Genomic DNA, 27,921 nt, shown 5'->3' on the forward strand with positions numbered 1-27,921 from the left:
AACCAAGATAAAGGTCATCTACCCCACCCCCAGGAATTCTAATCTGCTTTAAATTGGGCCTGTGAGCTCACATGGGTGTCTCCATCTTGGTAAATGGTAGACCCCTGCATGCTGGACTTCTGCAGAATAAAAAAACAAAACAAAACTCTTTGCTTTTGCACATGCTATTTGAGTCTCCGGTATCATTATTCTGCTAATCATGGATCCTTGCAAGAGATCCTCCTGCTTCTGCCTCTTGAGAGCTGGATTATTGCCCTACTGGGCTAAGAGTTTTTATTCACTACTGTATTTCTTCTTTCTTTCGTTTTTTTTTTTTTTTTTCCCAAGATAGGGTTTCTTTGTGTAGCCCTGGCTGTCCTGGAACTGACTTTGTAGTTCTTTGTAGGCTGGCCTTGAACTCAGAAATCTGCCTGCCTCTGCCTCCCGAGTGCTGGGATTAAAGGCATGCACCACCACGCTTCACTATTGTATTTCAAGAGACAACAGGAAACACCTTGCACATAGTAGGTTGATAAATTATTCTCTGCTGATGAAATCAGCCAATCCCAGCTAGATCATACAAAGGCAGGTTTATTGAGGGGGCAGCTCTTGGGTGGGTTCACTGGTCCCAAGGAATGAGACAGGGAAGCCACCATAGGGAGGGAGACAGAGGGGAGGGGGAAGAGAAGGAGAAAATGTAAGTGGGCAGGGAGAGAGAAAATGAGGAGAAGGCAGGGAGCAAGAGGAGACCAAAATGTCTGCATCATACAGGAAGGTGCTTGGGGGGGGGGGTGAGGGGGGGAGGCCCAGCCCCTGTGCTGTAAAGTTCAGGGCAGAGGGCGGGGTGGGCCAGCTGTGCCTGTAACAGGTAGCTAAGGAGGGATGCTGGGAGCTTCTGGGAGCAGCACCAGGTCCACTTTGGTATGTTAAGTGTGCATCTCAGACTCTTGTCCCAGATCTGAAACCCAACCGTAGGTGTTGAATAAATTTCTGTAAAGTTGGAAAGAGATGAGGGAGAGATGGCTTCGTGCTTAAGAGCCCTGGTTGCTCTCACAGGGACCGTGGTTTGGGCCTTGAGGTGGCTCACGAGCATCCTAACTCCAGTCCCAGGGGATCGAATACCCTCTCTGTTCTTCACCACTGGCAGCAGGCACATTCAAGGTCCACAGATATACAGGCCGGAAAAAAAAAAATTCATGAACATAAAATTAAAAAAAAAAACTTAAAAATTGGAATGAATTCTCCTCTGTAAGAATATGAACTAGGGAGAATTTTAAGAATGAAAAACAAGAAAAACAATGATCTATAACAGCGAGAAAGACCAAAGAAGTACTGGAAGAGGGGGTGGCTGAATACTCAGCGTGGGAGCTACTGAAGTTAGCAGGGTGAAGATAAAAGAAACTTCATTTCTTCTTCCTTGCAATCCAGTTCATGGCCAGCCTTATGTTCCCTTCTGGAACACGGTTATCGCACTTGTCCTGTGTTTGTTCATCTATTTTTGAGGAAAGGGCCAGGTATCGTTTAGCCCAGGCTAGCTTAGAATGCCTGGTCTTCTACCATGCCTAGCTGTGTTGACAGTTTTAATTCACTAACACTAAAATAAAACCTCTGGCTAGTCCTAGGGGCACACACCTCCCTTCCCAGCTCCTTGGGTGGTTGAAACACCAGGATAGGCTGAACTCAGAAGTTCTAAGACAGCATGAAGAGGCGGGTAAAACCCTGTTCCAAAAACAAACCTTAGCTGGGCGTGTTGGTGCACACCTTTAATCCCAGCACTCCGGAGTCAGAGGCAGGTGGATTTCTGAGTTCAAGGCCAGCCTGGTCTACAAAGTGAGTTCCAGGACAACCAGGGTTATACAGAGAAACCCTGTCTTGAAAAACCAAAACCAACTAACCAACCAAACAAAAAACAACAACAACAACAACAAAACCCAAACCTCCCCCCCCCCCAAACTGTTGATATTTACTACTGTGTATGATTCGGTGGGGTATAGGAGAACACAGTGGAAGCCCTCAGGAGTACAGGGCCTGCCACTTGTCCAGGGACCACAAGTGAGGATACATTTGACCCTACAGCCAACGGGGATAAGGCACTTCTCAGCTACCACATCTTCGAATTCATCAGCGTTACATTTGGGGAAGCTCCACTTCCTTGAGATATGGATCTTCTGGTGGCCAGGAACTTGAACTTGGCTCCCTGTGGAGCCTCAGTCACAGGTCCCTTATCTGAAAGCTTGGCGTAGAGGGACAGGGTGACCCGGCCAAAGTGAACCCTGGCCACTGTGCCCAGGGGCTTCCCAAAGGCACCCTGCACACCTGTCTGGAGCCTAGGTTGGGGCCAGCTTTGAGAGCAGACAGGAATAGCAGCTAAAAAGTTGTTTCCAACTTCCCTTTGGACAACTGTGTAGGCAAAACGCTCCTGCTGTTTGCAACCATTGCACACCCGGCCTCCACCAGGAAAGGGATCCTCCTGGTTGGCTTAGTTATTTTGAGCTGAATCCTGGCTGAAGGAGAACAGCACAGAGAGAACTGCCTGCTCTGTGTGTGTGTGTGTGTGTGTGTGTGTGTGTGTGTGTGTGTGTGTGTGTGTGTCCCAGACAGGGTCTCCTATGTAGCTCTGCCTGTCCTGGAACTATGTAGACCAGGGTGGTCTCGAACTCAGAACCTCCTGAGTTCTGGCATTACATGCATGTGCCACAACACCTGGTGTCCTAATGATTTTCAAACAAGCATCGGTCTACCTTTCCTTCCATTACCTCCCATTACCTCCAAAGTCCAGGAAATGCCTCTTAATCACAGAGCTCCTCTGGGGTAAACAGGTGTGACATTAAGAAACTGTTAGGTGCCAAACCTGGGACAAATAGCTTGGGGTGCCTAGTTAACATGTCAAAGCTGACTTGGCCACCAGGTTCTCCCAGCATCCCTCAGTCCAATACCTGTTACAGGGTTCTCTAGGCTGGCATATCCGGCCCCCTAGCTTGAATCCTCCAGTCCAGGGGGCTGAGCTATTCTTCCCTCTATAATCCAACCATTTTGGCTCCCCACCCTCTTTGTAATTTGGGTCTCCTGACTGCTGTACCTGGTTCGGCTGCTCTCTCTCCTCCCTCCCCCACCCCACATCACAGGGCACAGCTCAGTCCACTCTGTACTCTCCCAGATGTTCCTGCCTCTGGCTGTGCTCTCCCACATATCTATAATAAACTCTCTCCTCCACCATACCTAGGACCAGGCATGTCCCTTTCCCTTTTATTTCTCCCTTTTTTTTTTTTCATTCAGAAATGACTGGCTGTATTGTATTCTCAGAGAGAATGATGTTCGAATACATAGTTACTTAGTGAGGAGATCAGAGAAACAGGGCCCTGGTGGGCTTGATTGACTCAGGCTTCGGAGAGGAACACCTCAAAATATTAAACGCATGCTTTGAGACTTTGAATCTTCCCCCCCATTCGGCTTTACTTGACACAGCGTGAAGAAGTAGAAAACTAATTTAGTTTGTGGAATTTAAGCAGTATGAAAATTCAGCGGGTTTACTATTTTAGGAAATGTATCACCTGGTATTTGTGTACCCTAAATATTAGGGTCACGTCAGAAGAGAAACTTGATTTTACGACCAATTTTTATATTTGAAAACACGAAACACTGTTTTTTACTAGGTTTTTTTTTTTGTTTTGTTTTGTTTTTTGTTGTTTTTTTTTTCTGAGACAGGGTTTCTCTGTATAGCCCTGGCTGTCCTGGAACTCACTCTGTAGACCAGGCTGGCCTCGAACTCAGAAATTCGCCTGCCTCTGCCTCCCAAGTGCTGGGAATAAAGGCGTGTGCAACCACGCCCGGCTTTTACTAGTTTTATATAAAGAATCACCATCTCTTATCTCAGAGCCTCCCGGTTTGCCTCTTCAAAGGGCTTGATGGGGACCCACAGAGGTTTCTAAAAGGCTATGACTGAAATTAAGTGCTTCATCAAAGGGCGATCTTGTGGAACTCTCCCATTTTACGTCGCTAAACTTAAGTACAATAATGTCACATGTACTTATACAGTAATTGTGGGCACGCCTAAGTCCCTCCCTCTCTCCTTGAACCAACATCCCCACAAATTAGAAATCCAGCCCTTCTGCCCTCCGGAGGCGCCTTTCCCAACATAAAGTAGAATTTTAAATTTTAAGCTCCCAACTAAAAGAATGATCCGCAATCAACGGCTGGAGAACCTGGGCGCCCTAGTGCCTGCGGAGGGTGCAGTCGGGCGTGGGCACGGACAGGGGGAGTGGGCGAAGCTGCTGGTTGGTGCCTGAAATCTGTGCGTTGCCCCTTTAATTGTGTCCTCAGCCCTCGGGCGTTTCTGTCCAACGCCCACGTCAGCAAATACCTTTTGTTTCTCCCACGTTGGGGCTACTTGTTTTAGGGCGCAAAGCCTCGGCTTCGGAAAGGGGCTGCTTCCCCTACCGGGAACCGGGAATCGCTCCGCAGCGCGCGCGAGCGAGCGAGCGAGCGGCTAGAGCCCCGCGGTAAGTGGCTGCACGGGCGCGGGCGGGAGGAGGGCGGCCCGGGCGTCGGGGCTGCGGGCTGGGCCGAGAGCCTGGCGGAGGGCGGCGGGGCCGCCTGGGTGCGCCCCGGGGCTGCAACCCCGGCCGGTGCGCCGGGCGACCCAGGGGGTACTCGGCGCCATTTGCAGCCGGGGGCGCAGAGCGGCGGCTCCGAGGGTCGGCGACGGCCACAAAGGAGACGCGGGCGGCGGCGGCGGCGTCCCCGGGCGCGGCTGCGGGACAATGGCTGCACCGTCGCCGCCCGCGCCCGCCCCGCCGCCAGCCTTGGCCCGGCCCGGGGAAAGGCGGGAAGGCGCCCGAGCCTCCTGGCGGCCGCGGCGGCGAGGCGGCGCCACCGGGCCGGGCGTGTCTGCAGCCGTCGGGCGCGGGGCGCGGGGCGCTGCAGCCCGGCGGTCTCACTCCGCCCTCCACTCTCTGCCTTTCCATCACGACGCGACAGTTCCGGGCTTAGAACCGAGGGCAGAAATATGGAGCCCCAGGTGGCCCCGCGGCAGAATGTCCCTGGCATCTCCCACCTGGGGACACTGTCTGCTTTAGTCCCTTCGCGCTCTGGCGCGCTTACTCGCCCTTGACCGTGCGGTTATTCGTAATCCACGTCTTTGCGAGACGTGTTTGGAATAGGATTCACACCTAGCGGGCACCCAACCACACACGCCGCCAACACCTAGAAGTCTTTCTATTTGCAGAACTTTAGTAAATGGAGTGGTTTCACTTTGACGAAATATTGCACTTAATTTCTTTTGAGACGGCTACGGGTTCCGGCTGTTTATTCTACCTAGCAAAGGGGAAAGGGGGGGGGGAACGCTAATGGTTAGGGAGTCTCATCCCTAGGCAGGGAGCTGAGATGTGGCAGCCCCCCAAGGCGCCCTGTTCTTGCAGCGTCCCGGAACAGTCCCCAAAGTACCCAAACCTTCGCTGATTTTATCACTTAAATCGCACTTTTATTTACCTATTTATTCTTTATTTTAAAACGGACTCAGGCTAGACTTGAAATTTTGATTTTACCTCCACCTCGGGAGGGCTGGGATGCACTAGGCAAATTTTTGGCATAATTATATATTTTTTAATATTCAGAGAAGTTAATATAAGTTTTAAAACTCCTCTTTTAAAAAGCTATTTTATATATCTTTTTTTTTTTTTTGGAGGCACTGTTTCATGTAGCCCAGACTAGCCCTAAATCTTGGACCTCTGATTCTCTTGCAGCCCCCTACCAAATGCTGGGATTACAGGCATGGATCACCACACCTGATATTTTCCTGTACTTGAATTGAACCCATGCATGTCACATAGGCACTCTACCACTAAACCATATACCCAGCCCTCTCCAAACCTTAAATGGCTCCTTCACATCCTACTAAAAAAATCCAAAGCCCCCATGGTGTGTGTGTGTGTGTGGTGTGTATGTGGTTTGTGTTGTGTGTGTGTGTGTGGTGTGTGTGTGTGGTGTATATGTGTGTGTGTGTGTGGTGTGTGTATGTGGGTGTGTGTGGTGTGTGTGTGTGTATTTTGAACCCGGGGCTTGCATGGGCTAGGTAAATGTTACTGTTGAGACACATCCCCAGGCCCCTTATTTTAAATTTTAATTTTATTAGGAGATGAGGGTTTTCTCCGGGTTGCCTTGGTCTTACTTCTTCCTACCTCCGCCTCCCAAGACCCTGGGGTTAGCCGACATTACTGGCACACCACAGTGACCTGCTCTCCCCACCCATCCCTCCTCCATCTGTTCCTGTCCACCTCACGGCCTTTGCACCTGCTGTTTGGTTTGCCTGGAGTAGTTTCAAAGATACACATTCTTTCCTGCTATGGACACCAATCACTCAAATGTCATCTTCTCGGTGAGGCCTTTCCAACTATAGTTTCAAAACTATAGTTCTTTTTTTTTTTATTTTTTTATTTTTTTAGATTTATATATATGTGTGTGTTTTGCCTGCCTTTGTGCCAGTGTACCAAGTGCTTGCCTGGTGCCAGATGAGGGTGTTGAATTCCCTTACATGGATGTTAGAGATGGCTGTGAACCTCCATGTGGGTGCTGGGGATTGAACCCAGATCCTTGGAGAAACAGCCAGTGCTTTTAACCGCTGAGCCATCTACCCAGTTCCTCTTCAGTGTTTTAACATTTCATTCTAAGACTTTCCTATCTTAGACCCTGTAGACCATCTGTGCTACTAAGATTATTGAAGATCAGGTAACATAGAAAGAACAGATATTACTGGGCCGTGGTGTTGCATACCTTTAATCCCAGCAGAGGCAGGCAGATCTCTCTGTTTTGGAAGCCAGCCTGGTCAAGAGATTAAGTTCCAGGCCAACCAGGGCTACATACACAGGGAATCCCTGTCTAGAAGAACACAACAGAACAGATATTTACTTCTTACACTTGTAGATGCTGGGAAGTACAAGATTGTGGTGCCCTGACTGTGTGGCTGCTTTCTGCTTCTGGGAAGGCACCTCTTCGTGGCATACATAATGAGGATAAATACAGTGCTGTGCCTTCATTAGTAAAATGGCTAGAAGGGACGAGGTGGGGAGCAGACCTACTCCTCCAAATCTCTTTATAAGGATGCTAATCCCGTCCGTGAGGGCAGTGCCCCTCCCCCCATGGTGGCCTAATCACCCCCTAAAAGCTCCTATAATACTTTTCCTCCTCTGCGAGTGAACTTTCAGCCTGAACTTTGGAGGCGACACAGATTTCTAAAGCACAGCTCTTAAGTTGTTTCTGGACTTAATTCTAAACCTTCCCAGAATTACATGGCCGTTCATCCTCCGAAGAATACAGTCGCCATTCAAAGAACAGTTTGCTCTCTTCCAGTTAGCCCAAAGTTAGGAGGTGGGGTTTTTTACTAGGACCACACACTAAGGCCTACGTCAGGGCTGTGTGCAGTGGGAAAAGAGGGCTTTCTGGAGCACAAATTTCATTTAAGTTTCCCGGGTCACCCAAAGGTCAGTCTAAATGACTTCTTTCCTTTCTAGTCCGAAGACCTTCAAAGTTAATGGTTCCTAAAATAGTGATTGTCTTTTTCCAACACTCTTTAAAAGATCATTGACCTGACCGGGAATTGAATTCTGTACTCTTCTTAGGGACTACTGTAGGTAGTTAACTCATACAAGATTGAGGAAGTGTTTCTGCTTGGCTTATTGCATGACTCTTGGGAGTTAGTCTGACTTGCCAGTACAACCTGTAAAGTCAGTCTCCAGAAAAGAGAAGTTCTGGAAGGCAGTATCCATACCTGTGGATGCCTCTGCAGGAAGTAAGCCTTCTCTGATGTACGATACTATTTGTTCTTGTCAACTATGCTGAATGCTAGCAAGCTGGAAGGTACACACACAGTTTACCCTGTACTTCCTGAAGAGAGCCGCGCACAGCGGGGTGCTCCCTTCCGGACCTAGGGTTAGGTACAAACTACACCCAAACACCTGTTTTCACAGTTAAGGCGCTAAGAAGTCAAGTAGATGCTTTCTGACTCCGGCCAAAAACCTCAGTGAATGACCTTACAGGTGCGATTTTTATTTTATTTTATTTATTATTATATCTAAGTACACTGTAGCTGTCTTCAGACACACCAGAAGAGGGCATCAGATCTCATTACAAATGGTTGTGAGCCACCATGTGGTTGTTGGGAATTTAACTCTGGAAGAACAGACGGTGCTCTTAACCACTGGGCCATTTCTCCAGCCTTACAGGGGTGAATTTTAAGAGGAAAAAGGAGCAGGTCTGTGTTAAAATGGACTAGGATGCTGTTAGAACCGGCCAGCATTGGTATGTTTTGATTGGGTGTGTTAATTAGGGTGACCAAAAGGGGACTTTCGGTTGTTGGACCTTGGTTCTCAGCCTTAGGAATGAGTCTGGCATAAAATATCCAAGGAAGAGAATGGATCTTGTGGCTAGCTTTAGGCATGTAATCTATGGTTTACAAGGGAGAGGGGAGGAAGAAGGATGAGGCCTCCCTGCTAGCACCATGTTTGCCCTGCTGGGGCTTCCTAGAACCCTTCACTTCCTGTTGTTGTGTAGTTCACCAAGACCAGTCTGTTGAAAATCTTGACTGTTTTATTGAGACAATTTTTATGTAGCCCAGCTCTATCTCAGACTTGCTATGTAGTCAAGGAAGGCCTTGAAGTCCAAATCTTCTGCCTTCATTTCTTCAGTCCTGGGGTCCTAGGTGTATACTCCACCTTTTGTGGGATGCTGGGAGCAACCCTGACCTTGTGCTGGCTAGATGGCACTTTGGTCTGCAGCATTCCTGGCCCACCTTTGGGTTTTCCTGCTCTTTCCTCTGGCGCTGTTCAGTTTTATTTTGGGAGTGTAAGCTGAGGCATTGTGTGGGACATTTGCACACACTGTGGGGGGCAGAGGAGTGAGACAAATTGTAAATTGGTTCTGGGCTGACTCCATTCAAGCTTGATGTGGCCACTTTGTGTATAATTTTGGAGACTTTTCTTCTTTCTTTCTTTCTTTCTTTCTTTCTTTTTTTCTTCCTTTCTTTCTTTCTTTCTTTCTTTCTTTCTTTCTTTCTTTCTTTCTTTCTTTCTTTCCTTCGGGTTTGTCGGTTAGTTAATTTTTTTGTTGTTGTTGTTTTTCAAGACAGGGTTTCTCTGTGTAGTCCTGGCTGTCCTGGAACTCACTTTGTAGACCAGGCTGGCCTCAAACTCAGAGATCCGCTTGCCTCTGCCTCCTGAGTGCTGGGATTAAAGGCATGTACCACCACACCTAGCCTAATTTCTACTTTAAAAAAAAAAATCATTATAGCTGGGTATGTTGGATCCCAATTGGAAGCTAGCCTGGGCTAGCGTGGTAACATTACCCTGTTCAAAATCATTCAGCTGCCTTTTCAGGCTTCCTAGGGCACTGTAAACACAGGATGCATTGCCATACCCAGAGCCCATACAGGGAAGATTAGAGGGGGGAGGGGGCAGAGGGAGAAGGCGAGGGAAGGAGAGAGTTAGGTTGTTTCTTCAAAACTGTTCCTGCCTCAGGCAACTCCATAGGAAGACAGGGAGATGACTCAGTGGGTCAAATGGCCATGCCAACAAGCCTAAGAGTTCAATCCCTAGAGCCCACATGATGCGAGCAGAGTATCTATCTCTACAAGTTGTCTTTTGACCTCAATAAGTAAATGAAACAAAGAAAGAAGCAGTGGGGATGGAGGCTAGCCTGGTCTACAGAGTGAGTTCCAGGACAGCCAGGGCTACACAGAGAAACCCTGTCTCGAAAAACCAAAAAAAAAAGAAGTGAAAAAAATGAAGAGGGGCAGCCACACAGTCAGGGCACCACAATCTTGTACTTCCCAGCATCTACAAGTGTAAGAAGTAAATATCTGTTCTGTTGTGTTCTTCTAGACAGGGATTCCCTGTGTATGTAGCCCTGGTTGGCCTGGAACTTAATCTCTTGACCAGGCTGGCTTCCAAAACAGAGAGATCTGCCTGCCTCTGCTGGGATTAAAGGTATGCAACACCACGGCCCAGTAATATCTGTTCTTTCTATGTTACCTGATCTTCGATAATCTTAGTAGCACAGATGGTCTACAGGGTCTAAGATAGGAAAGTCTTAGAATGAAATGTTAAAACACTGAAGAGGAACTGGGTAGATGGCTCAGCGGTTAAAAGCACTGGCCCTGTTGTGAACATTTTCCTTGGATTATTTCTCACGAGTGTCATCGCTTAGCTCTAGAGCATCAGGTTGCTGTTGCCATTGTCATCTTTCAATGAAGAAACTGAGGCAGGGAACTCACAGACTGCCCACCCCTCTGCTCTAGCCGTGAGAACAACAAGGTGTCGCTCCGTTGTCTGAATCTCGTTGCAGAAATGCAAAACAGTTCAAATAAATATATAAAAAGTGCTTAAAATTAAGCAAAGAAAGATCTCCTAAAATGTTTGGTCCTTACAAAGTCACCAAAAAGGCTTGTGTAAGGGGAGGGGCTTGTGGTTTTGGGCTTTTGCAATGTTTCCCAGAACAAGACAACCCAAGGGAGTCCAGGGAGGGACTCGGGGGGCTGCAAATGACATTCCTAGCTGCAGTTTGGGGATCCAGAAGCTGCTGCCCTTAAAGTCACCAAACAGTGACTTTGCCAATCTGTTTAAGAATTATCATTGTTGGCCGGGTGGTGGTGGTGCACGCCTTTAATCCCAGCACTCGGGAGGCAGAGGCAGGTGGATTTCTGAGTTCGAGGCCAGCCTGGTCTACAGAGTGAGTTCCAGGACAGCCAGGGCTACAAAGAGAAACCCTGTCTCGAAAAAAAAAACAAAAAAACAAAAACAAAAACAAAAAAAATAAATAAATAAATAATTGTCTTCATTAATGAATTTGTGAGATCTGAATATATATTTGACAGCTATCAAGTTCCCATAAACATGTCTGCCAGCATTACCAGCCCAGCCATGCGAACCATGGTTCCTGCCACATTTCTACCTCCCAACTGTCATAAAAGAATACCTTGTTGAGATCTCTCACAGGCGGCAACTTTACTGCAAAGGAGTGTGGAAAATGTACTTTTTTCGTTTTCCAAAAGGAAGTTCTAAAGGTGTCTGAGTGCTTGCGAGGGTGGAACTTGGTGGCTGTCCCAAAACATGACATTTCATCTGCTCATAAAAGCCGTGTAATGTGCAGACTCAGCTTAGAAAGCCATTCTCTCTGGTAACTCTGAACTCACTTTCGCTGGCCACAGGATAGGCCATGATTGTACCCTGTGTAGTTCTGGTGATCCCAGAACACTGTCAGAGTAACTGCTCCACCCACACCGTCCTAGCTCCCTAGGACTGGGTAACAAAGGAATGATCTTTCATTCTGGCAAGAATTTTTCCTCCGGGCTGGTGAGATGGCTCAGTGGGTAAGAGCACCCAACTGCTCTTCTGAAGGTCAGGAGTTCAAATCCCAGCAACCATATGGTGGCTCACAACCATCCGTAACGAGATCTGACTCCCTCTTCTGGAGTGTCTGAGGACAGCTACAGTGTACTTACATATAATAAATAAATAAATAAATCTTTAAAAAAAAAAAAAAAAAAAGAATTTTTCCTCCCTCAAACACCTGCTTTTCCTGGGCACGGTAGCGCATGCCTGTCCTAACACTGGGGAGGCTGAGGCAGGAAGATCCAAAGTCGGAAACCCACCGGGCTTTCCTAATGTCTCAACAAACAATGAAATCGTTTATTCCTCCGCCTTCTGAGTTCATTCACAATTTCCATCCTGCTGCTTTAGTTGCCAGTGTTTCCTAAGCTTCTGTTATGTTGAGACAGGGTCCAAGACAGACTCAGCCGGCCTTGAACCCTTGACCCTCCTGTTACCACTTCCCAAGTGCTGGGGTCCCAGGCCTGTTCCACTCTGCCCTGAAAGTGTTAATTTATTTAGAACGCGATCTAATGCATCAAAGCCATTTTGAAAAAAACTAATAATCTATGCCAAATTATTTTTACATGCTGAACATTGCTGCCTTCTATATAAATAAAGAATTAGGTATCCCAGCAGGTACGTCTCTTATTACAGAAGTTCACCCTGTGTTATCTGTTTTCTCCCCACAGACACTCCGCTGTTCATGAACTTGTTGACTTAGAGTCCTTCCTCTTTGCCCTTCAGCAGTCCTACGGTTTCCAGAGCAGCATCGTGCAGTGCCAGGTATGAGGGAGGTGTTCCCTTGGTGCTGGAGCCTGAACTCAGATCCTCAGGTGTTCTGCTCCAGTGCTCCACTCCAGCCACGCGTGGAAAGTTCTAATCCTTTTATTTTATTTACATAAATATTAATTTTGTACATGAATAACATCGCATTTCTAGTATATGATGTGTATAGCTATTTGCCTGCATGTCTGTGTAACCGTATGCATGCAAAGGTCAGAAAAGGATGTTAGATCCTTTAGAGCTAGAGTTACAGGTGGTTGTAAGCCACTATATGGGTGCTGGGAATTCACCTGGGAACGTCTGGCAAAGTAGCCCGTGTTCTTAACCGCTGAGTCATCTCTCCAGCCCCTGATATCTCATTGATGTTATACCTCATTTTAAAATATATATAAAAAGCTGGTGGGGGGGTGCACTCCTTTAATCCCAGCACTCAGGTGGATCTCTTTGTGTTTGAGGCCATCCTGTCTACAGAGTGAGTTCCAGGACAGCCTCATTTACACAGAGATACATCTCAAAACAAAGCAGAATTTTGCAACTGTGTATTTTACATGATTTATTGTGTTCCCCACTCCCTGTATGAAATGTTCATCACTCCGATGGTCTTGGTCAGTCCTCTCTGCTCACTTTCTTTTCCTTTTTTTCTTTTTGTGTACCTTTGTGCACGCTGGCATGTGTATGAATGTGGGCACGCATGAGGAGGTCAGAAGACAGCTTTTTTGGGTGTTGGTCCTCATCTTCCACCTTGCTTGAGACAGGGTCTCTTGTTTGCTGCTTCTGTGTATCAGGCTTGTGGGCCCCATGTTTCTGCGGTGTCTTCTGACTCTGCCTCCCATTCCACTAGAGCAGCACTGGGGTTGTTGCTGGGGAGACTGAGATTCCCTTATGGATCCTTAGTCTCCTTAATGCAGTTATTTAAAAATAGATTCCGAAGGAAATTTGAGGACCATTTTGTTTTGTTAGAACTGGGAAGGAAAACAATGGAGTAAGCAAGCTGTAAACCTTGGCAGCTGCCAGGAGGGGAGAAGTGGGGAGGGAGGGAAGGAAGGAAGGAAGGAAGGAAGGAAGGAAGGAAGGAAGGAAGGAAGGAAGGAGGGATGAATGCCTTTTGTGTTAGTTAGAGTCGAAGGAAGGAAGGAAGAAGGAAAGAAGGATGAATGTCTTCTGTGTTAGAGTCTAAGAAAGCTGGCATGTTCAGCTGTATGGTGGAAGGGAAGGGGGTGTTTCAGAAAGAATGAGAATCCTAGAGTGACAGGAAAGATGCTTAGCTTGGGGGCAAGTATTCAAACGGAAAAGATAGGAAGGTAGGTAGCTAGTGAGAAATAGAAAGAACGAAGATAGTAAATGATAGATAGGAGATAGATGACACATAGAAGATATCAGAGCTATCAGATGGATAGATAGATAGATAGATAGATAGATAGATAGATAGATAGAGAGCTAAACGGTAGATAGATAGATAGATAGATAAATAGATAGAAGATAGATAGATAGATAGATAGATAGATAGATAGATAGCTAAACAGGGAGGCTGAGCTGTGCTGAGTGGTGGAAGCTCTGTAATCTATATCAAGAGTGGCTTCTGGGAGGGCTAAGCCCATGATCTCATTACGGGCTGATCATTCCTCCCATCTGCTTAGTATGCCTTCACATGTCTTCTTCATCTGCTTTCCTGAGGGAACGAGGAAAAGATCACCTACTCGGGGACTGAATGGTCCAGCTGCATGAACTCGGGGCAAGGGTCAAGAGTATATAACATAGCTGGGCGTGGTGGCGCACGCCTTTAATCCCAGCACTTGGGAGGCAGAGGCAGGCGGATTTCTGAGTTCTAGGCCAGCCTGGTCTACAAAGTGAGTGCCAGGACAGCCAGGGCTACACAGAGAAACCCTGTCTCGAAAAAACAAAAAAAAAAAAAAAAAAAAAAAGTATATAACGTTCCAATCGTCAGGTATTTCCGCCAAGGCCACTCAGACCCCATTCCTTTGACTAGAAGCAAATAGTTTTCCCTTAGTCTCAAAACTCTGATAGCTCCATATTTTAATAGTGTATTCAAATCCCAAGTAGGGACAGCATTGATGAGTCCCTTCGTCATGTTTCCAGAAGCCCGAGGGGGTGGATCATAAGGGAGAAAGAAGTCCATGCCAGTGCCTTCTGCTCAGGACAGGACCAAGGACACTTAGACGTATCCTGTCCCTGAACTGCCTGATCGAGCACAGGTGCATGCTACCACCACAGAGTTTATGGAAGCTCTGAGTCACAGCAGGTCCCCATACTTGTGTGGCAACTACTTCACCTCTTGGCTGCTTCCCAAGCCTCCAACTTATTGTCAAAATTCTTCTAATTTGTAATTTTCACTGCACATGTATTGGTATTTTCCTTGCATGTCTGTCTCTGTGAGGGTATAGAAGCCCCTAAGACCGGTGATACAGATACCTGTGAGCTGCCATGCCCTTGCTAGGAATTGAACCTGGGTCCCTGAGAAGACCAGCCAGTGCGCTTAGCTGCTGAGCTGTCTCTCCAGCTCGTGTCAGAACTTTTATATAGCTCAGTGGTTAAGAGCACCGACTGCTCTTCCAGAGGCCCTGAGTTCAATTCCAAGCAACCACATGGTGGCTTACAACTGTCTATAATGGGGTCTAATGCTCTCTTCTGGTGTGTCTGACGACAGCTATAGTGTACTCATAAAATAAGTAAAAAAAATTTTTTTTCTCCCCAATCAGGGTTTCTCTGTATAGTCCTGTCTGTTCTGGAGCTCACTTTGTAGACCAGGCTGGCCTCGAACTCCTAAACCCGAGTGACTCTGTCTCCAGAGTACCAGTACTACAGGCATGAGCCACCACCTCCTGCATGTCAGTATTTTTTTTAAAGATTTATTTATTTATTATATGTAAGTACACTGTCGCTGTCTTCAGACACTCCAGAAGAGGGCGCCAGATCTCATTACGGATGGTTGTGAGCCACCATGTGGTTGCTGGGATTTGAACTCGGGACCTTCAGAAGAGCAGTCGGTGCTCCTAACCACTGAGCAATCTCTCCAGCCCTTGTCAGTATGTTTTATCACCACAGCAGGAACTACATCTTCATTGTGAGTCTTTTTTAAAAAAAAAACAGCCGGGCGTGGTGGCGCACGCCTTTAATCCCAGCACTTGGGAGGCAGAGGCAGGCGGATTTCTGAGTTCGAGGCCAGCCTGGTCTACAAAGTGAGTTCCAGGACAGCCAAGGCTACACAGAGAAACCCTGTCTCAAAAAACCAAAACAAACAAACAAACAAACAAATTTTTACAATTCTGCAGAGAGCTAGATTTGGGGGGGGGGGTGCAGCATGTGAGCCTAGCAAAGGTCACAAGAGGGCAGTGGACCCCTGGGACTGGAGTTGTGGGTGCCTGTGACCCGCCTGATGTGGGTGCTGGTACGTTCTCCAGTCCTGGGATCTTCTTTTTTTTTTTTTTTTTTTTTTTTTTTTGTTTTTTGTTTTTTCGAGACAGGGTTTCTCTGTGTAGCCCTGGCTGTCCTGGCACTCACTCTGTAGACCAGGCTGGCCTCAAACTCAGAAATCTGCCTGCCTCTGCCTCCCGAGTGCTGGGATTAAAGGCGTGCGCCACCACGCCCGGCTCGGGATCTTCATTTTTGAGTGATATGGAAAGTGAAGAATCAGACTGTTACAGAGAACACTAAAGCATTTTAAGAATGTTTAGAACGGGAGGAATTTAGGCTGGAGATAAATATTTGGAAGTTATCATTGGAGTTGGGGCAGACAACTGTAAGGAATGATTTAGTACCCAGGGACTCCGCTTGGTTTGGGTTATGTACACACACCCCTCTTCTAACAATGCATCTGGTAGCCTGGGACCTTCTCTCTGTATTGAGCTGCACTCACACGCCACTTTAAACTTTAGAATGGTTTTAGTCAACTTCACCAGTCTCCTGAGAATTGGGTCCTCATGCCTAGTAGGCAATTGATCTGCCACTAAGCTCTATCCCCAGCCGCATTTTTACTTTCTATTTTGAGGCAATATCTCACTAAATTTCCCAGGCCAGCTTACAAAAATGTAAATGAAAGTGTTCCTCCCCCAGAAGGGTACTGAAAATTCCGCTGAATCACAGTCCAATTTACTAGTACTGGTCGGTCTGTCTAAGGGGTGGGCATTCGCACCTCAAAAGCTAAGATCTATGTAGAGACAGAGCAGAAGTGGCTGCAAACTCCACAGTTGCTTTCATTTTTGATTTGTGGTTTTGCTCTTGTTTTATTGGTGCTGAAGACTAAACCAGGGAACTCTTCCATGCTAATAGGAATCACTGGGCACACAGCCTCAGCCCGATTACTTCTTTTCTTCTTCTTCTTCTTCTCCTCCTCCTCTTCCTCCTCCTCCTTCCCTTCTATGTATATGGGTGTGTGTATGTTCCTTTGTGCGTGCGTGTGTGTGTGTGTGTGTGTGTATACATGTGTGTGCACGTGAGTATAGAGGCCAGAGGTTGAGGTTTTCGTCAATCACTTTCCACAATATTATTTTTATTTTAAGACAGAGTCTCACTGTGTAGTCTTGGGTGGCCTAGAACTCTTTATGTAGACCAGGCTGACCTTGAACTTACTGAGATTTGCCAGCCTCTTCCTCTCAAGTGATGTGATTAAAGCCATGCACCTCTAAGTTTGGCTGCCACTTTAGTTTTTGAGACAGAGTCTTTCTGAACCTGGCTGGAGCTTAAGCAGAACAGGCCTCAGGAATCCCCGTCTCTTCCTCCCCTGACTTACAGGCACAGGCCAGCTGTAACCGGCTTGTCTCCTTCCATCCCTTCCTTCATTCCTTTTTTTTTTGTACTCAGTGTTGGAGACCAAGCACAGTGCTTTGTGCATGGTAGACAAGGACTCTACCACTGAGCTATAGCCCCAGCCCCTTGGTTTTAAGACCTAAATATCACAGTTTTAGAAAAAAAAGATGGGGTCATATATTGCTCAGTTCCCCCCCACCCCCATACAGTGCACACCACATCCTGTTGGCTAGCACCCAGGTTTTCAGAGCATCGTCCCTCTGATGGGATCATAATGGTAACTCCCTCTGCCAGAATTTTGGTATTTTAACCTAGTTGGAAATTACCTCTTCCTGAGTACCAGTTGCAGTCAAGGAGAGAAATACATTTTAGACTCCTCACCCCCGACCCCCACCCCCCAACCAGGGACTTGTGCAAGCACTTTAAATCCAGAATCTGATAACTGCATCCGGGTCAACAAAGTCAGCCTACTTAAACAGTGTATTCCTTATAGGTCATTACCAAATACATCCCTAGTTTGTGCTTAGGTCATTTAGTGAAATCTGACATCCTTTTTCTTTCCTCCTTTGCGGGTTTAGAACCTTAGCACCTTGGCAAACCTTCTGTGGCTGTGAGCATGGTCCAGTGGTGCCGGCGAGGTGAGGGAGGTCTGAGGAAGTTTGCTAGGCACCCCCTACCGGTGAATATCTCAGGTCAGGAACCACAGGAACCGTTATGAAGGGCAGCCTGCCCCTTCTCAGCTTATGGGGGCCATTCGGATTCAAGACCCCACATTCCGCTCCCTGCCCCCACAGGCTTGTAGCCATAATCATGATGCAAAATGCATTCAGTCAAACTTCAAGTGTCCTCGTGGTCTTTCTGTTTCAACACTGTTTCAAATTCCAGAGTCTTCCGAGACTCAAGGCAATCTCTTAACTGTAAGGTCGTATAAAAGTGGAAGGCAAAACATGTGCTTCCAACGTACAGCCGTACAGACATACAGCCATACAGACTATGCATTGCCACTTCAGAAGGGAGAGAAGGGAGCGCAAGGAGGAAATGCTGGGCCAAAGCTAGTCTGAACCCCAGACTCCCCATTCCGCGTCTCCATGTCTGATGGCAGAGCACTGTATAGCTCTCCAAGTCCTTTCAGCTCTGTCGACGGCAACAAACTTCTCTCTCTTGGGTTGGTTCCAGATCCAGTCCGCAACTCTCTTTGGCAGGTATGCCACAGCGTCGACATCTCCAGGACAAGCCAGGCTCCACCTTCATAGCTTCATGCAATGGCCTCTCTGAGCCTCCATGCGGGGACACCCCTGACACATGCCCATCCTTGGCGTTCCTTAGCCAATGAAGGAGATTCCACAACCCCTTTCCTGTATCTTTGATTTTAAAGCCAGAACCCTGTGGCGGAGGCTGCCAAGGTCTCCTGCTTGCCTGGAACACATCCCATCCAATGACGTATTCACCAGCTTTCTGTTTTAGAAGGTTTCCTTCGCTGTGTAAAGCTTTTCCTTACTTCCTTCTCACAAATTGGAACATTAGCTGGGTGAGGTCTTTCCCCAAAGTCAACAATCCCTTCATTCCATGCAGCATCGGGCTGTCCTTACAGTTTTGGTTGTGAACCTAGCCTTTGACGGCTGAGCCATCTCTCCAGCCCCATCTGGCTTTTACTTAAACTTTTTATCTCCTTGAGCACTGGGCTCACCTCCATCCTACTTCCCGGTGTCTTTCTCTCCTTGAACTGTGTCTCCGTTTTTGCCCTTGTCCAGCTTGCTTCTCTTCAGTATAGACCTGCGTAAGAGTGACACAGTTCTTGGGGGTGTGGTCAGACAAAGTCAATACTAGGCTGTCTTTGAAATCTCTGCCAATGACATAATCCAAAACTCTTCAATTTGGCCTCAGGCAGATTTTTGGGACAAGGGCAAAAAATTAGTCACATTCTCTGCCAAAATCTCTCAAGAATGGTCGGTCTCTAGGCCGCTCACTAACATCCTCTCCCTCTGACACTGTTGGAGCTAGCTGTCGTTATTTACATTGTTCTCAGCTCCATTGTCTTTCATGGCCTACTAGTAAATGCCGATTAAGTCCTGCTTAAAGCCTTCCTTCAATGCTTCCCTAATCCAAAATCCCCAAGTCCATGTTCCACCAACAAGTAACATGGCCACGGCTATCAGAGCAAGACCCAGCTGCCTGGTACCAACTTCTGTCTTAGTAACTGTCCCATTGCTGTGAAGACATACTCTGCCTCAGGCGACACTCATAAGATAAATTCAGCTGGTGATTTCCAGCTTCGGAGGTTTAGTCCCTTACCATGGTGGGTGGAGCATGGCTCCACTCAAGGGGTGCTGGAGCAGAAGCTGAAAGCTACATCCTGATTTGCAGACAGACAGACAGAGACAGACAGACAGACTGGGCCTGATATGGGCTTTTGAAACCTTGGAACCCAGCCCCAGTGACAACCTTCCTCCAACAAGGGCACACCTCCTAACCCTTCTAATTCTTTCCAAATAGTCCCTGGTAAGGACTCGTTCAAATGGATGGCCCGTGGGGCCCTGCTTATTCAGATCACTGCACCCCTACGTTTCTGAAAGCATGTAGAAGTAGAGATCATGACACACCCACCCCACCCCAGAGTCTAACACTTGGGAGGCTGCAGCAGAAGGATCCCGAGTGTGAGGCCCACCTGAGCTTTCTAAACTGTGGGGGCCGGGGAGGGGAGAGGAGTGGGAGGAGGAGGAGAACAAGGTCAGTGAAGAGAGGAGGCTCTTTTCAGGTATGTGGGGAGCCCAGGGCACTTCAGAGGAGCAAGGTTCTCTGATGGTCTGAGTCGATTCCAGAGCTCTCGCTCCAAGTTCCCAGGTCCTTCTCCTTCATTTTATTAATCAGTGGTTGTTACAGAAGAAATTTGGTCAAGGCGTAAGATCACTTCCCTTGTAACTTTGCAAGCCATCTGTACCTCGTGATGTCTCCACCTCAAGCTGTGTGAGAAAACTCCCTTAGGGCAATGGTTCTCTGGTCAGTGGGGCCAAGAGTCTGAGTCCTGGAGCCTCCCCTTTCTCCTCTTAGGCACTCTGCACCGTGGTCATAGCTACTGCGGTGAGCAGCCTTGCCTGCAGTATGGAAATGCAGCCGCGGTGACACTGTCTGACACACTTCTCCACAGATCACTTTTCCATCGGCACTGAGGTCATAAATCTATTCCACTGCAAACAATTGGCAAATGAACCCCTGGGTTCTGATGTGCAGGGTTTATTTCCTGAGCTCTTGTCTGTCAAACAAGATAATATACCAAGAAATCCTGTGCAGAGAACAGAAGGTATCTGTATATTTCAGACAGATAATTTACTTCAGGGACGTAAGAGACTAACTATAACCTAGAAACTCACTATTAATTCTATCTGGAAATTCTGTTGCCCGGTTTACGGCAGGGACTTACAGAAGTGTGTGCACCCCCAAACTCAGGCTTAATCCTGTCTTGCAATTCTGCCTCCTTTTCAACGAACTGAGCAGTGGGTTGGAGTGTTTGCAATAGGAGACAAGTGTTGTTTGCTGTTTAAATGACACTTAAACCACTTGGGGTTGCTCCTACCTCGTATCAGAGGCAGTGCCTCGAAGATAGTTTCCATTTTGCTTTCTTTTTCTTTGAGACAGGGTTTCTCTGTGTAGCCCTGGCTGTCCTGGAGCCTCCCCTTTCTCCTCTTAGGCACTCTGCACCGTGGTCATAGCTACTGCGGTGAGCAGCCTTGCCTGCAGTATGGAAATGCAGCCGCGGTGACACTGTCTGACACACTTCTCCACAGATCACTTTTCCATCGGCACTGATGTTTTTTTGTAGACCAGGCTGGCCTCGAACTCAGAAATCTGCCTGCCTCTGCCTCCCAAGTGCTGGGCTTAAAGGCGTGTGCCACCACCGGCCAGCCTGGGGACTATTTTCTAAGAAAAGAGGTTTGGCTGGGAAACCAATCTTCTCACTTGTATTTTCACCAGCTCGATCCAGGCTTGTTTCTTAGGTCTCCTTTGGTACCCATGTGTGTCCTTTCCCTGCAGAATGGAGATCTCCTCTCACCAGTCTTCCCTCCTGCAGCAACTGAATGAGCAGCGCAGGCAAGACGTGTTTTGTGACTGCAGTATTCTCGTGGAAGGCAAGATCTTCAAAGCGCATCGGAATGTCTTGTTTGCGAGCAGCGGCTACTTTAAAATGCTGCTCTCTCAGAACTCAAGGGAGACGAGTCAGCCGACCACAGCCACGTTTCAGACCTTCTCCCCCGATACCTTCACAGTCATCCTAGACTTTGTATACTCCGGCAAACTCTCTCTTACGGGACAGAATGTTATAGAGGTGATGTCTGCCGCGAGCTTCCTTCAGATGACTGACGTCATCAGTGTGTGTAAGACTTTCATTAAGTCTTCCTTGGACATTAGCGAGAAAGAGAAAGATCGCTACTTCAGCCTCTCGGATAAGGACACTGGCTCTAATGGAGTAGAGCGTCCTGCTTTTTATAGTAGCAGCTGGCAGGAAGAAGGCGGGTCTCCCCGCTCTCACGTGAGCCCAGACCCCGGAAAGCCGTGGAACAAGTATGGTTACCACCCAGCCTCCCAGAGGAGTCCTCAGCGACCGCTGGCCAAGCATGAGCAAAGGAAGGAGCCCAGTAAAAAGGCCAAGCATGTGAGACTGCCACAACCGTCCGAAGTGGTTCATTTTAAGTCCGGCAAAGGAGAAGCTCAGACATCCGACTCCGGCAACCATGTTTCCCAGTCTGAAGAGCAGGTACCGGTGGATGCTGAAGTGGATCCTACTCCTGCTGGCTTCCAGTACAGCCAAGGGTCTGATGGCATAGCCAGGAGCTTTCCAGGTACCCCAAGGACTCTCGGTCTCTCTCAAGTCCCAGATACCCTTCATTTTAGGTGCCAGGCAGTTTTAAAGAGATTTTACATTTATTTATGTGTGCGTGTGCGTACGTGTGCGTGTGTTTGAGCATGCCTGTATGGGCAATGTTCACAGAGGCCAGTAAAGTATATTGGATGTCCTGGATGTGGATGCTATGAGCCTCTCTCAGGTCCGCAGCTGTTGCTTGTACCCACTGAGTCGTAGTTCCAGGCTCTTATATGACTTTTTTCTTAAAGACATGTGGCATATGGAATCTTTAAATTTTAAAGATCCTATGTGGCTGGCCAGAGCAAGACATCAGTGAGCTGCAGTCAGGGGTGGGAGTCCTGTCATGTGTCCTGTAGTGTCCCTGTCCAGTCTCATCCAGTCCTGCACCCCCTCTACCCCCACTTAAGTCCCTACTCATCACAAGTCTTTTTTTTTTTTTAATATTTATTTATTATATGTAAGTACACTGTAGCCATCTTCAGACACACCAGAAGATGGCATCAGATTTCATTATGGATGGTTGTGAGCCACCATGTGGTTGCTGGGATTTGAACTCAGGACCTTTGGAAGAGCAGTCAGTGCTCTTAACTGCTGAGCCATCTCACCAGCCCCCGATTTTTTTTAAGTCATACTTTTACCAAATTTATTTCATAGAACATAAATTTATAATCTTTAAAATATAATACTGAACACATTTAATGGCAGTCAAAATAATAGAGTACTCAGAGAACACACACACACATATCTATATGAAAAGAAGAAAAAGGAAAAACTGCCTGAGGGTGTCTTGCGGCAGCAACACACTTTTGCATAATTTGGCCCTGAATTCTGTCCCTAGCACCACAAACCCAAAACCAACCAAAAAAAAAAAAAACAAAAAACCGGGATAGTGAGAGGAGGTGGCCAGGGGGAGGGGTGGTGAGTAGAATCTAAAGTGAATTAAAAAAAAGTAAGAGAAGGTGGTTACATAAAGTGTTTTCTTACATATAACATAAGAGAAAAGCATTAACAAGCATATTAAGGTATAAAAGATATAAGTAGAACAAATTGAAGTTCTTTTACAGCTGGGCATGGTAGCCCACATCTGTAACCCTGGTATGAAGGAGGCTGAGGCAGGGTGCTCACCCTGAGTTCTAAGATAGCCAGAGCTACTGAGCGAGACCCTGTCCTGAAAAACAGTAAGTGGCTAAGAGATGGCCCATCAGGTAAAGGCACTTGTCCCTAAGCCTGGGCACATGAATTCTAACCCTGGACCACATGGTGAAAGCAGAGAACAAGATGGCTCCTGTATGTTTTCCTGACTTCCACACTCTCAGTGTGGCATACATGTGTACCAACATATAACACACACACACACAAGAAAATAAATATAATCTTTAAAAATCTCTCTGAAGCAAAGTACACACCTTTAATCCCAGCACTTGGGAGGCCAGCCTGGTCTACAGAGTGAGTTCCAAGACAGCCAGGGCAACACAGAGAAACCCAGTCTCGAAAAACCAAAACTAAAAACAAACAAACAATTAATTTGCTTTATTCTTGGCTTGTGTGTGTGGTTTTAGAGTCTGGTACTACCTTTTCACATGTAAATTCTGATGTGTAGGATTAGATTACAAAGGATGAGAGTGGTGGTCTTCATAGTCAGGTTTTCCTTCTGTGCCCAGGACTGCGCGACAGCCAGAGTGTGCTTAATTCAAGCGATGTGTCTGCACCTTTGCATGGCTGCACTCAGCAACTCCTCTGCATTCCTTGTGCTAATAAAATGGTTACTGTCATCTTGCAGTGATGTAATCCAACTGTCTCCTGACAGATGACCTGACCAGGCTGCGATTCAAATGCCCATTCTGCACACATGTGGTGAAGCGGAAGGCAGACCTCAAGCGCCACCTGCGCTGCCACACAGGAGAGCGGCCCTACCCGTGCCAGGCTTGTGGGAAACGGTTCAGCAGGCTAGACCATCTGAGTAGCCATTTCCGAACTGTACGTATACCAGTTTTTGTCAGTTTGCTTCCTATTCTCTCTCTCTCTCTCTCTCTCTCTCTCTCTCATTTTCTCTCTCTCTCCTTTCCTCCCTCCTCCCTCTCCCTCCCTCTTTTTTTTTACCCCTTCTGGTACTGGGGATTGAATACTGCATGCTAAGCAAGGTCTCTACCACTTAGGTACATCCCCAGCCCTGCATTTAACTGCTTTAATAATCTGAGTTAGGGCCAGGCGTGGTGGCGCTCGCCTTTAATCCCAGCACTTGGGAGGCAGAGGCAGGCGAATTTCTGAATTCGAGGCCAGCCTGGTCTACAGAGTGGGTTCCAGGACAGCTAGGGCTACACAGAGAAACCCTGTCTCGAAAAACCAAAAAAAAAAAGGGGGGGGAGTTTACTGTGTGGTTCAGTGGGTGAAGGCACTTCCATCACACCTGACAACTGAGTTCCATCCATCGACTCAACGTGATAGAGAGCACCAGTTCTTGAAAGTTGTCCTCTGACCTTCACATGTGCCCTGGGACACACATGTACACACAGACACACACTAAATAACATGTAAATGCATTCACTGGTCTAGAGCTCACAGAGGTGCAGCTGTCTCTGCCGCCAGGATTGAAGTCATGCCTCATCACAGCCTGTATTTACATATTTCTATAATTTTATCCTCATTTGAGACCCTGAGGTAGGAGAGACTCTTTTGGTGCTTCAGCTTTTCATATTTCCATATTAGTTCATACCGAATCTCATATGGCTTGATATATTTCTCTCCTAGGAGACAATAATTGCCCTGTATAAACGTTTCAAGTGTCAGATCAGAATCACCGTTTATCTGTATACTCAGCATCTACTATTGATAGCTGGAACCTGCTAAGACCTCTGTCAGGGGCTGGGTCTGACCTGTCTCCAGTGCACCTCCTCTCTAGTCTGTATCAGGTTCCCCCTGATACAGACCCAATCCGCTTCCTAGCGAATCTTCGGTTAATAAAAATAGCCAGTAATCTTTGCAAAAATATTGATAAACATATTCAGGATTATATTTTTTCCTCTAGTAAGATAAAAATACATGAAGGGCGTTAGAGAGATGGCTCAGCAGATAAGAGCACTGGCTTCTCTTCCAAAGGACCCACTCGGGTTCAATTCCCAGCACCCACAAGGCAGCTCAAAACTGCCTGTAGCTTCAGTTCCAGGGGCTCTGACACCCACACATAGATAAACATGCAGGCAGAACACCAATGCACATAAAATATAAAGTTAAAAAAAAAACAAAACCATTATTCTCTGACCTCCATATGTTCACCAGAGTGGCCATATGTCACCCTTTGTACACACTGATGACGAGGATGATGGTGATGGTAAAATAATTCAGTATTTATTTATTATCTGTAAGTACACTGTAGCTGATTTCAGACTCACCAGAAGAGGGCGTCAGATCTCATTACGGATGGTTGTGAGCCACCATGTGGTTGCTGGGATTTGAACTCAGGACCTTCGGAAGAGCAGTCAGTGCTCTTAACCACTGAGCCATTTCACCAGCCCGTCTTTAAAATCTTTAAAGCAGAACATGTTTGCAACTTTGACTCTGGGAAGGAATGGGTTAATGGATGTGTGGCAATATTAAGTGTATAATAGTCGTAAAACAAAACAAAAAAAAACATTGCAGCCATTATTTAGAGAACGCTGGTATCTGACGTGTCACCGGCTCTTGGAATAATTAGATGTTCACTTGAGTTTAACGCTTTGAGCGTCTTCAGTGTATGAACTGGTCCCTAAAATAGCAAAGTGACCCAGTTTTGCACATTTATTTTTATCACTCTTTAAATCCCAACAGATTCACCAGGCATGCAAACTCATCTGCAGGAAATGCAAACGCCATGTGACTGACCTCACGGGGCAAGTGGTGCAGGAAGGAACCAGGCGCTACAGACTATGTAACGAGTGTCTTGCTGATGTGGGCATGGAAAGTCTCCCTGCTGACCTGGAGGCTGAGCAACACCGCACAGCCCCGGCCGATGGAGACAAGGACTGCCGGTGGCACCTGAGCGAGGAAGAGAATAGATCCTATGTGGAGATCGTAGAGGATGGGTCTGCCGATCTGGTCATACAGCAGGTTGACGACAGCGAGGAAGAGGAAGAGAAAGAAATAAAACCCAACATTAGGTAGCCTGAAGTGTGACCTGTCAGAGCTGGCATGCCTGCAATTTACACAGGCATGCTGTGTCTGTCTCTCCATGGGCAGAACCCGGTGAATGGGTTTCTCCTACTGACTTAGAAGCAACCTGATGTAACTTGCATGCTTTCTGAAAAGGCCACCGTATCCATTCTGATCATTGTTGCTGCACTGGGAAGACCTTGCTTGCTGTTGGCATGACGGATGATCAGTTACCCTTTCTGTTATTACAGATACCATTTTCTTTCTTTCTTTTTTGTTTGTTTTGTTTTTGTTTTTTTTCAAGACAGGGTTTCTCTGTATAGCCTTGGCTGTCCTGGAACTCACTCTATAGACCAGGCTGGCCTCGAACTCAGAAATCCACCCGCCTCTGCCTCCCAAGTGCTGGGATTAAAGGCGTGTGCCACCACCTCACGGAACCATTTTCTTTAAATATTGGAAAAAATCTATTTAGCAAACTTTTTTGACTAAAGTATTTTAAATAAATCTACCACAAAACTTTAAGACAATCTTTTTTGTGACACTTTTATTTACTCGTTTTTGTTTGGGCGTGGGGTGTGTGCACGTGCTAGGACACTTGTAGACATCAGATGAAAATTAATTTGTAGAAGTTGATTCTCTCCGTCTATCGTGTGGGATGGAATTCAGGGCATCAGTCTTGCTGTTTTACCTTCACCTGTCAATAAGCCTGTCTACAACCATTTAAAGTGTTCAGAAAGAACCTCCCTATGTTGTGGATGGGCCTGGTGCTGTTCTTGTGAACCAATCACCTAGTGAATAGGGGCGTCAATCACTGGGCGAGTAGGCGGGGCTGCCGGGTTGGAGGGAGAAAGAGAGGTAGCGGGGCGAGTTAGGTCCCTTTTGGAATGGGACAGCAGAGGGTTAAGATGTATCTGCTAGAGTTTTCCTGTTTCATGGCGGATCAGCAAGGATTCACCAGAGGAATCAGATTTATTAAGGCTCGCAAGATTAGGTTTTAGTTGTTGCACCCAGAGATTGAGTTACCGTTGTTTCTGAACTGAGTTTGTGTTGTGTTTTCCTTGAACACAACACAAGTGGCTCGTCTGGGTTCAAGAAAGGTACAGTGGTAAAGTGCCGGGTTTGCCCAAGGTACTCCACAAAGACTGGGGGGGATTTGAAGCACGGGGCTGGCGTGGTAGCAACTGCCAGTGGGAACCTAGCAAGCTGGGTGGCGTTCTGAGTCAGACTCTCCACGAGATGAAAACAGGTCGGCCGTGGCCAGCCAGGCTGCTGAGGCACACGGTTATAAGACTGCATTCAGGAGTCTGGCCATCCATCTGCAGGACCTAGCCTCAGGTCTGTGGGTCAGAGAGGCCCCCAGCAGTAAGAGCACTCACTGTCTACTCTTCAGAGGACGAAATATTGGAGTCCTTGCACTCACAACCTCCTGTAGCTCCACAAACTCGTATCTATGGAATCAAATCTCTACTCTGGTCTCCACAGGCACCAGGCACTCAAGTGTAGGCAAAACATGTATCACACACATAGCCTTTAAATCCCAGCACTTACGAGGTGGAAGCAGGCAGGGCTCTGAGTTTGGAGGCCGTCTGGTCAACAGAGTGAGTTCCAGGGCAGCCTCCAGAGAAACCTTGTCTTGAAAAAAACCAAAAAGAAAAAGAAAACAAAAACATTTTTTTGTACGTCTGAAATAATTTATAACACAATTTCATTATTTTAAGTGGTTTAGGATTACGACTGAGAGGTAATAGGCCTGAATCAGCTCATAGCTCAGTTTTGCTTTGTTTTTGTTTTTTTTTTGTTTTGTTTTGTTTTTGAGGCAGGTTTTTCCTGTGTGGCTCTGGCTATTCTCGCTCTGTAGACTGGATTATCCCCAAACTCAGAGATCCTCCTGCCTCTGCCTCCTGCATGCTGGGATTAAAGATGTGCACCACCACCACCACCACCTGGCCATAGTTGAATTGTCATAAAATTAATACTATTCTTGTGTGGCTGGAAAGATAGCTCAGCAGTTAAGAGCACTGCCTAGTCTTTCAGAGGAGCCAGATTGGTGACTCG

At 47.1% G+C, this 27,921-nt stretch overlaps 1 protein-coding gene and 2 pseudogenes across 2 annotated transcripts; 1 reads left to right on the forward strand and 2 right to left on the reverse strand.

Moving 5' to 3' along the window:
• Positions 1–1,992: 1,992 nt before the first annotated feature.
• Positions 1,993–2,742, reverse strand: LOC147004208 (large ribosomal subunit protein uL16-like; annotated as a pseudogene).
• Positions 2,353–2,472, reverse strand: LOC115030955 (small nucleolar RNA SNORA70; annotated as a pseudogene).
• Positions 2,743–3,710: 968 nt separating the features above from the next.
• On the forward strand, positions 3,711–26,376 carry Zbtb8a (zinc finger and BTB domain containing 8A). 2 transcript variants are annotated; one of them, XM_021159408.3, is made up of 5 exons: positions 3,711–4,478; positions 12,026–12,119; positions 20,950–21,718; positions 23,549–23,718; positions 25,546–26,376. In XM_021159408.3, exons 3-5 carry the CDS (start codon positions 21,064–21,066, stop codon positions 25,876–25,878), a joined length of 1,158 nt encoding a protein of 385 aa, XP_021015067.1. In that variant the 5' UTR covers positions 3,711–4,478; positions 12,026–12,119; positions 20,950–21,063; the 3' UTR covers positions 25,879–26,376. The 2 variants fall into 2 exon arrangements, with proteins under 2 accessions (XP_021015067.1, XP_021015065.1); XM_021159406.3 differs by having other exon boundaries at positions 3,714–4,478; positions 20,913–21,718.
• The last annotated feature ends 1,545 nt before the right edge of the window (positions 26,377–27,921 follow it).

Source organism: Mus caroli, unplaced genomic scaffold, assembly GCF_978045245.1.
Source record: "Mus caroli unplaced genomic scaffold, Mus_caroli_1 scaffold_6, whole genome shotgun sequence".
In the NCBI taxonomy this organism is placed as follows: domain Eukaryota; kingdom Metazoa; phylum Chordata; class Mammalia; order Rodentia; family Muridae; genus Mus; species Mus caroli.

Excerpts from the sequence above, each read along its gene's own strand:
- Zbtb8a (XM_021159406.3), top strand. The coding sequence starts at position 20,914 with ATGGAGATCTCCTCTCACCAGTCTTCCCTCCTGCAGCAACTGAATGAG. Across the intron at positions 21,719-23,548 it reads CATAGCCAGGAGCTTTCCAG|ATGACCTGACCAGGCTGCGA; the intron begins GTACCCCAAGGA and ends GTCTCCTGACAG. Across the intron at positions 23,719-25,545 it reads TGAGTAGCCATTTCCGAACT|ATTCACCAGGCATGCAAACT; the intron begins GTACGTATACCA and ends AAATCCCAACAG.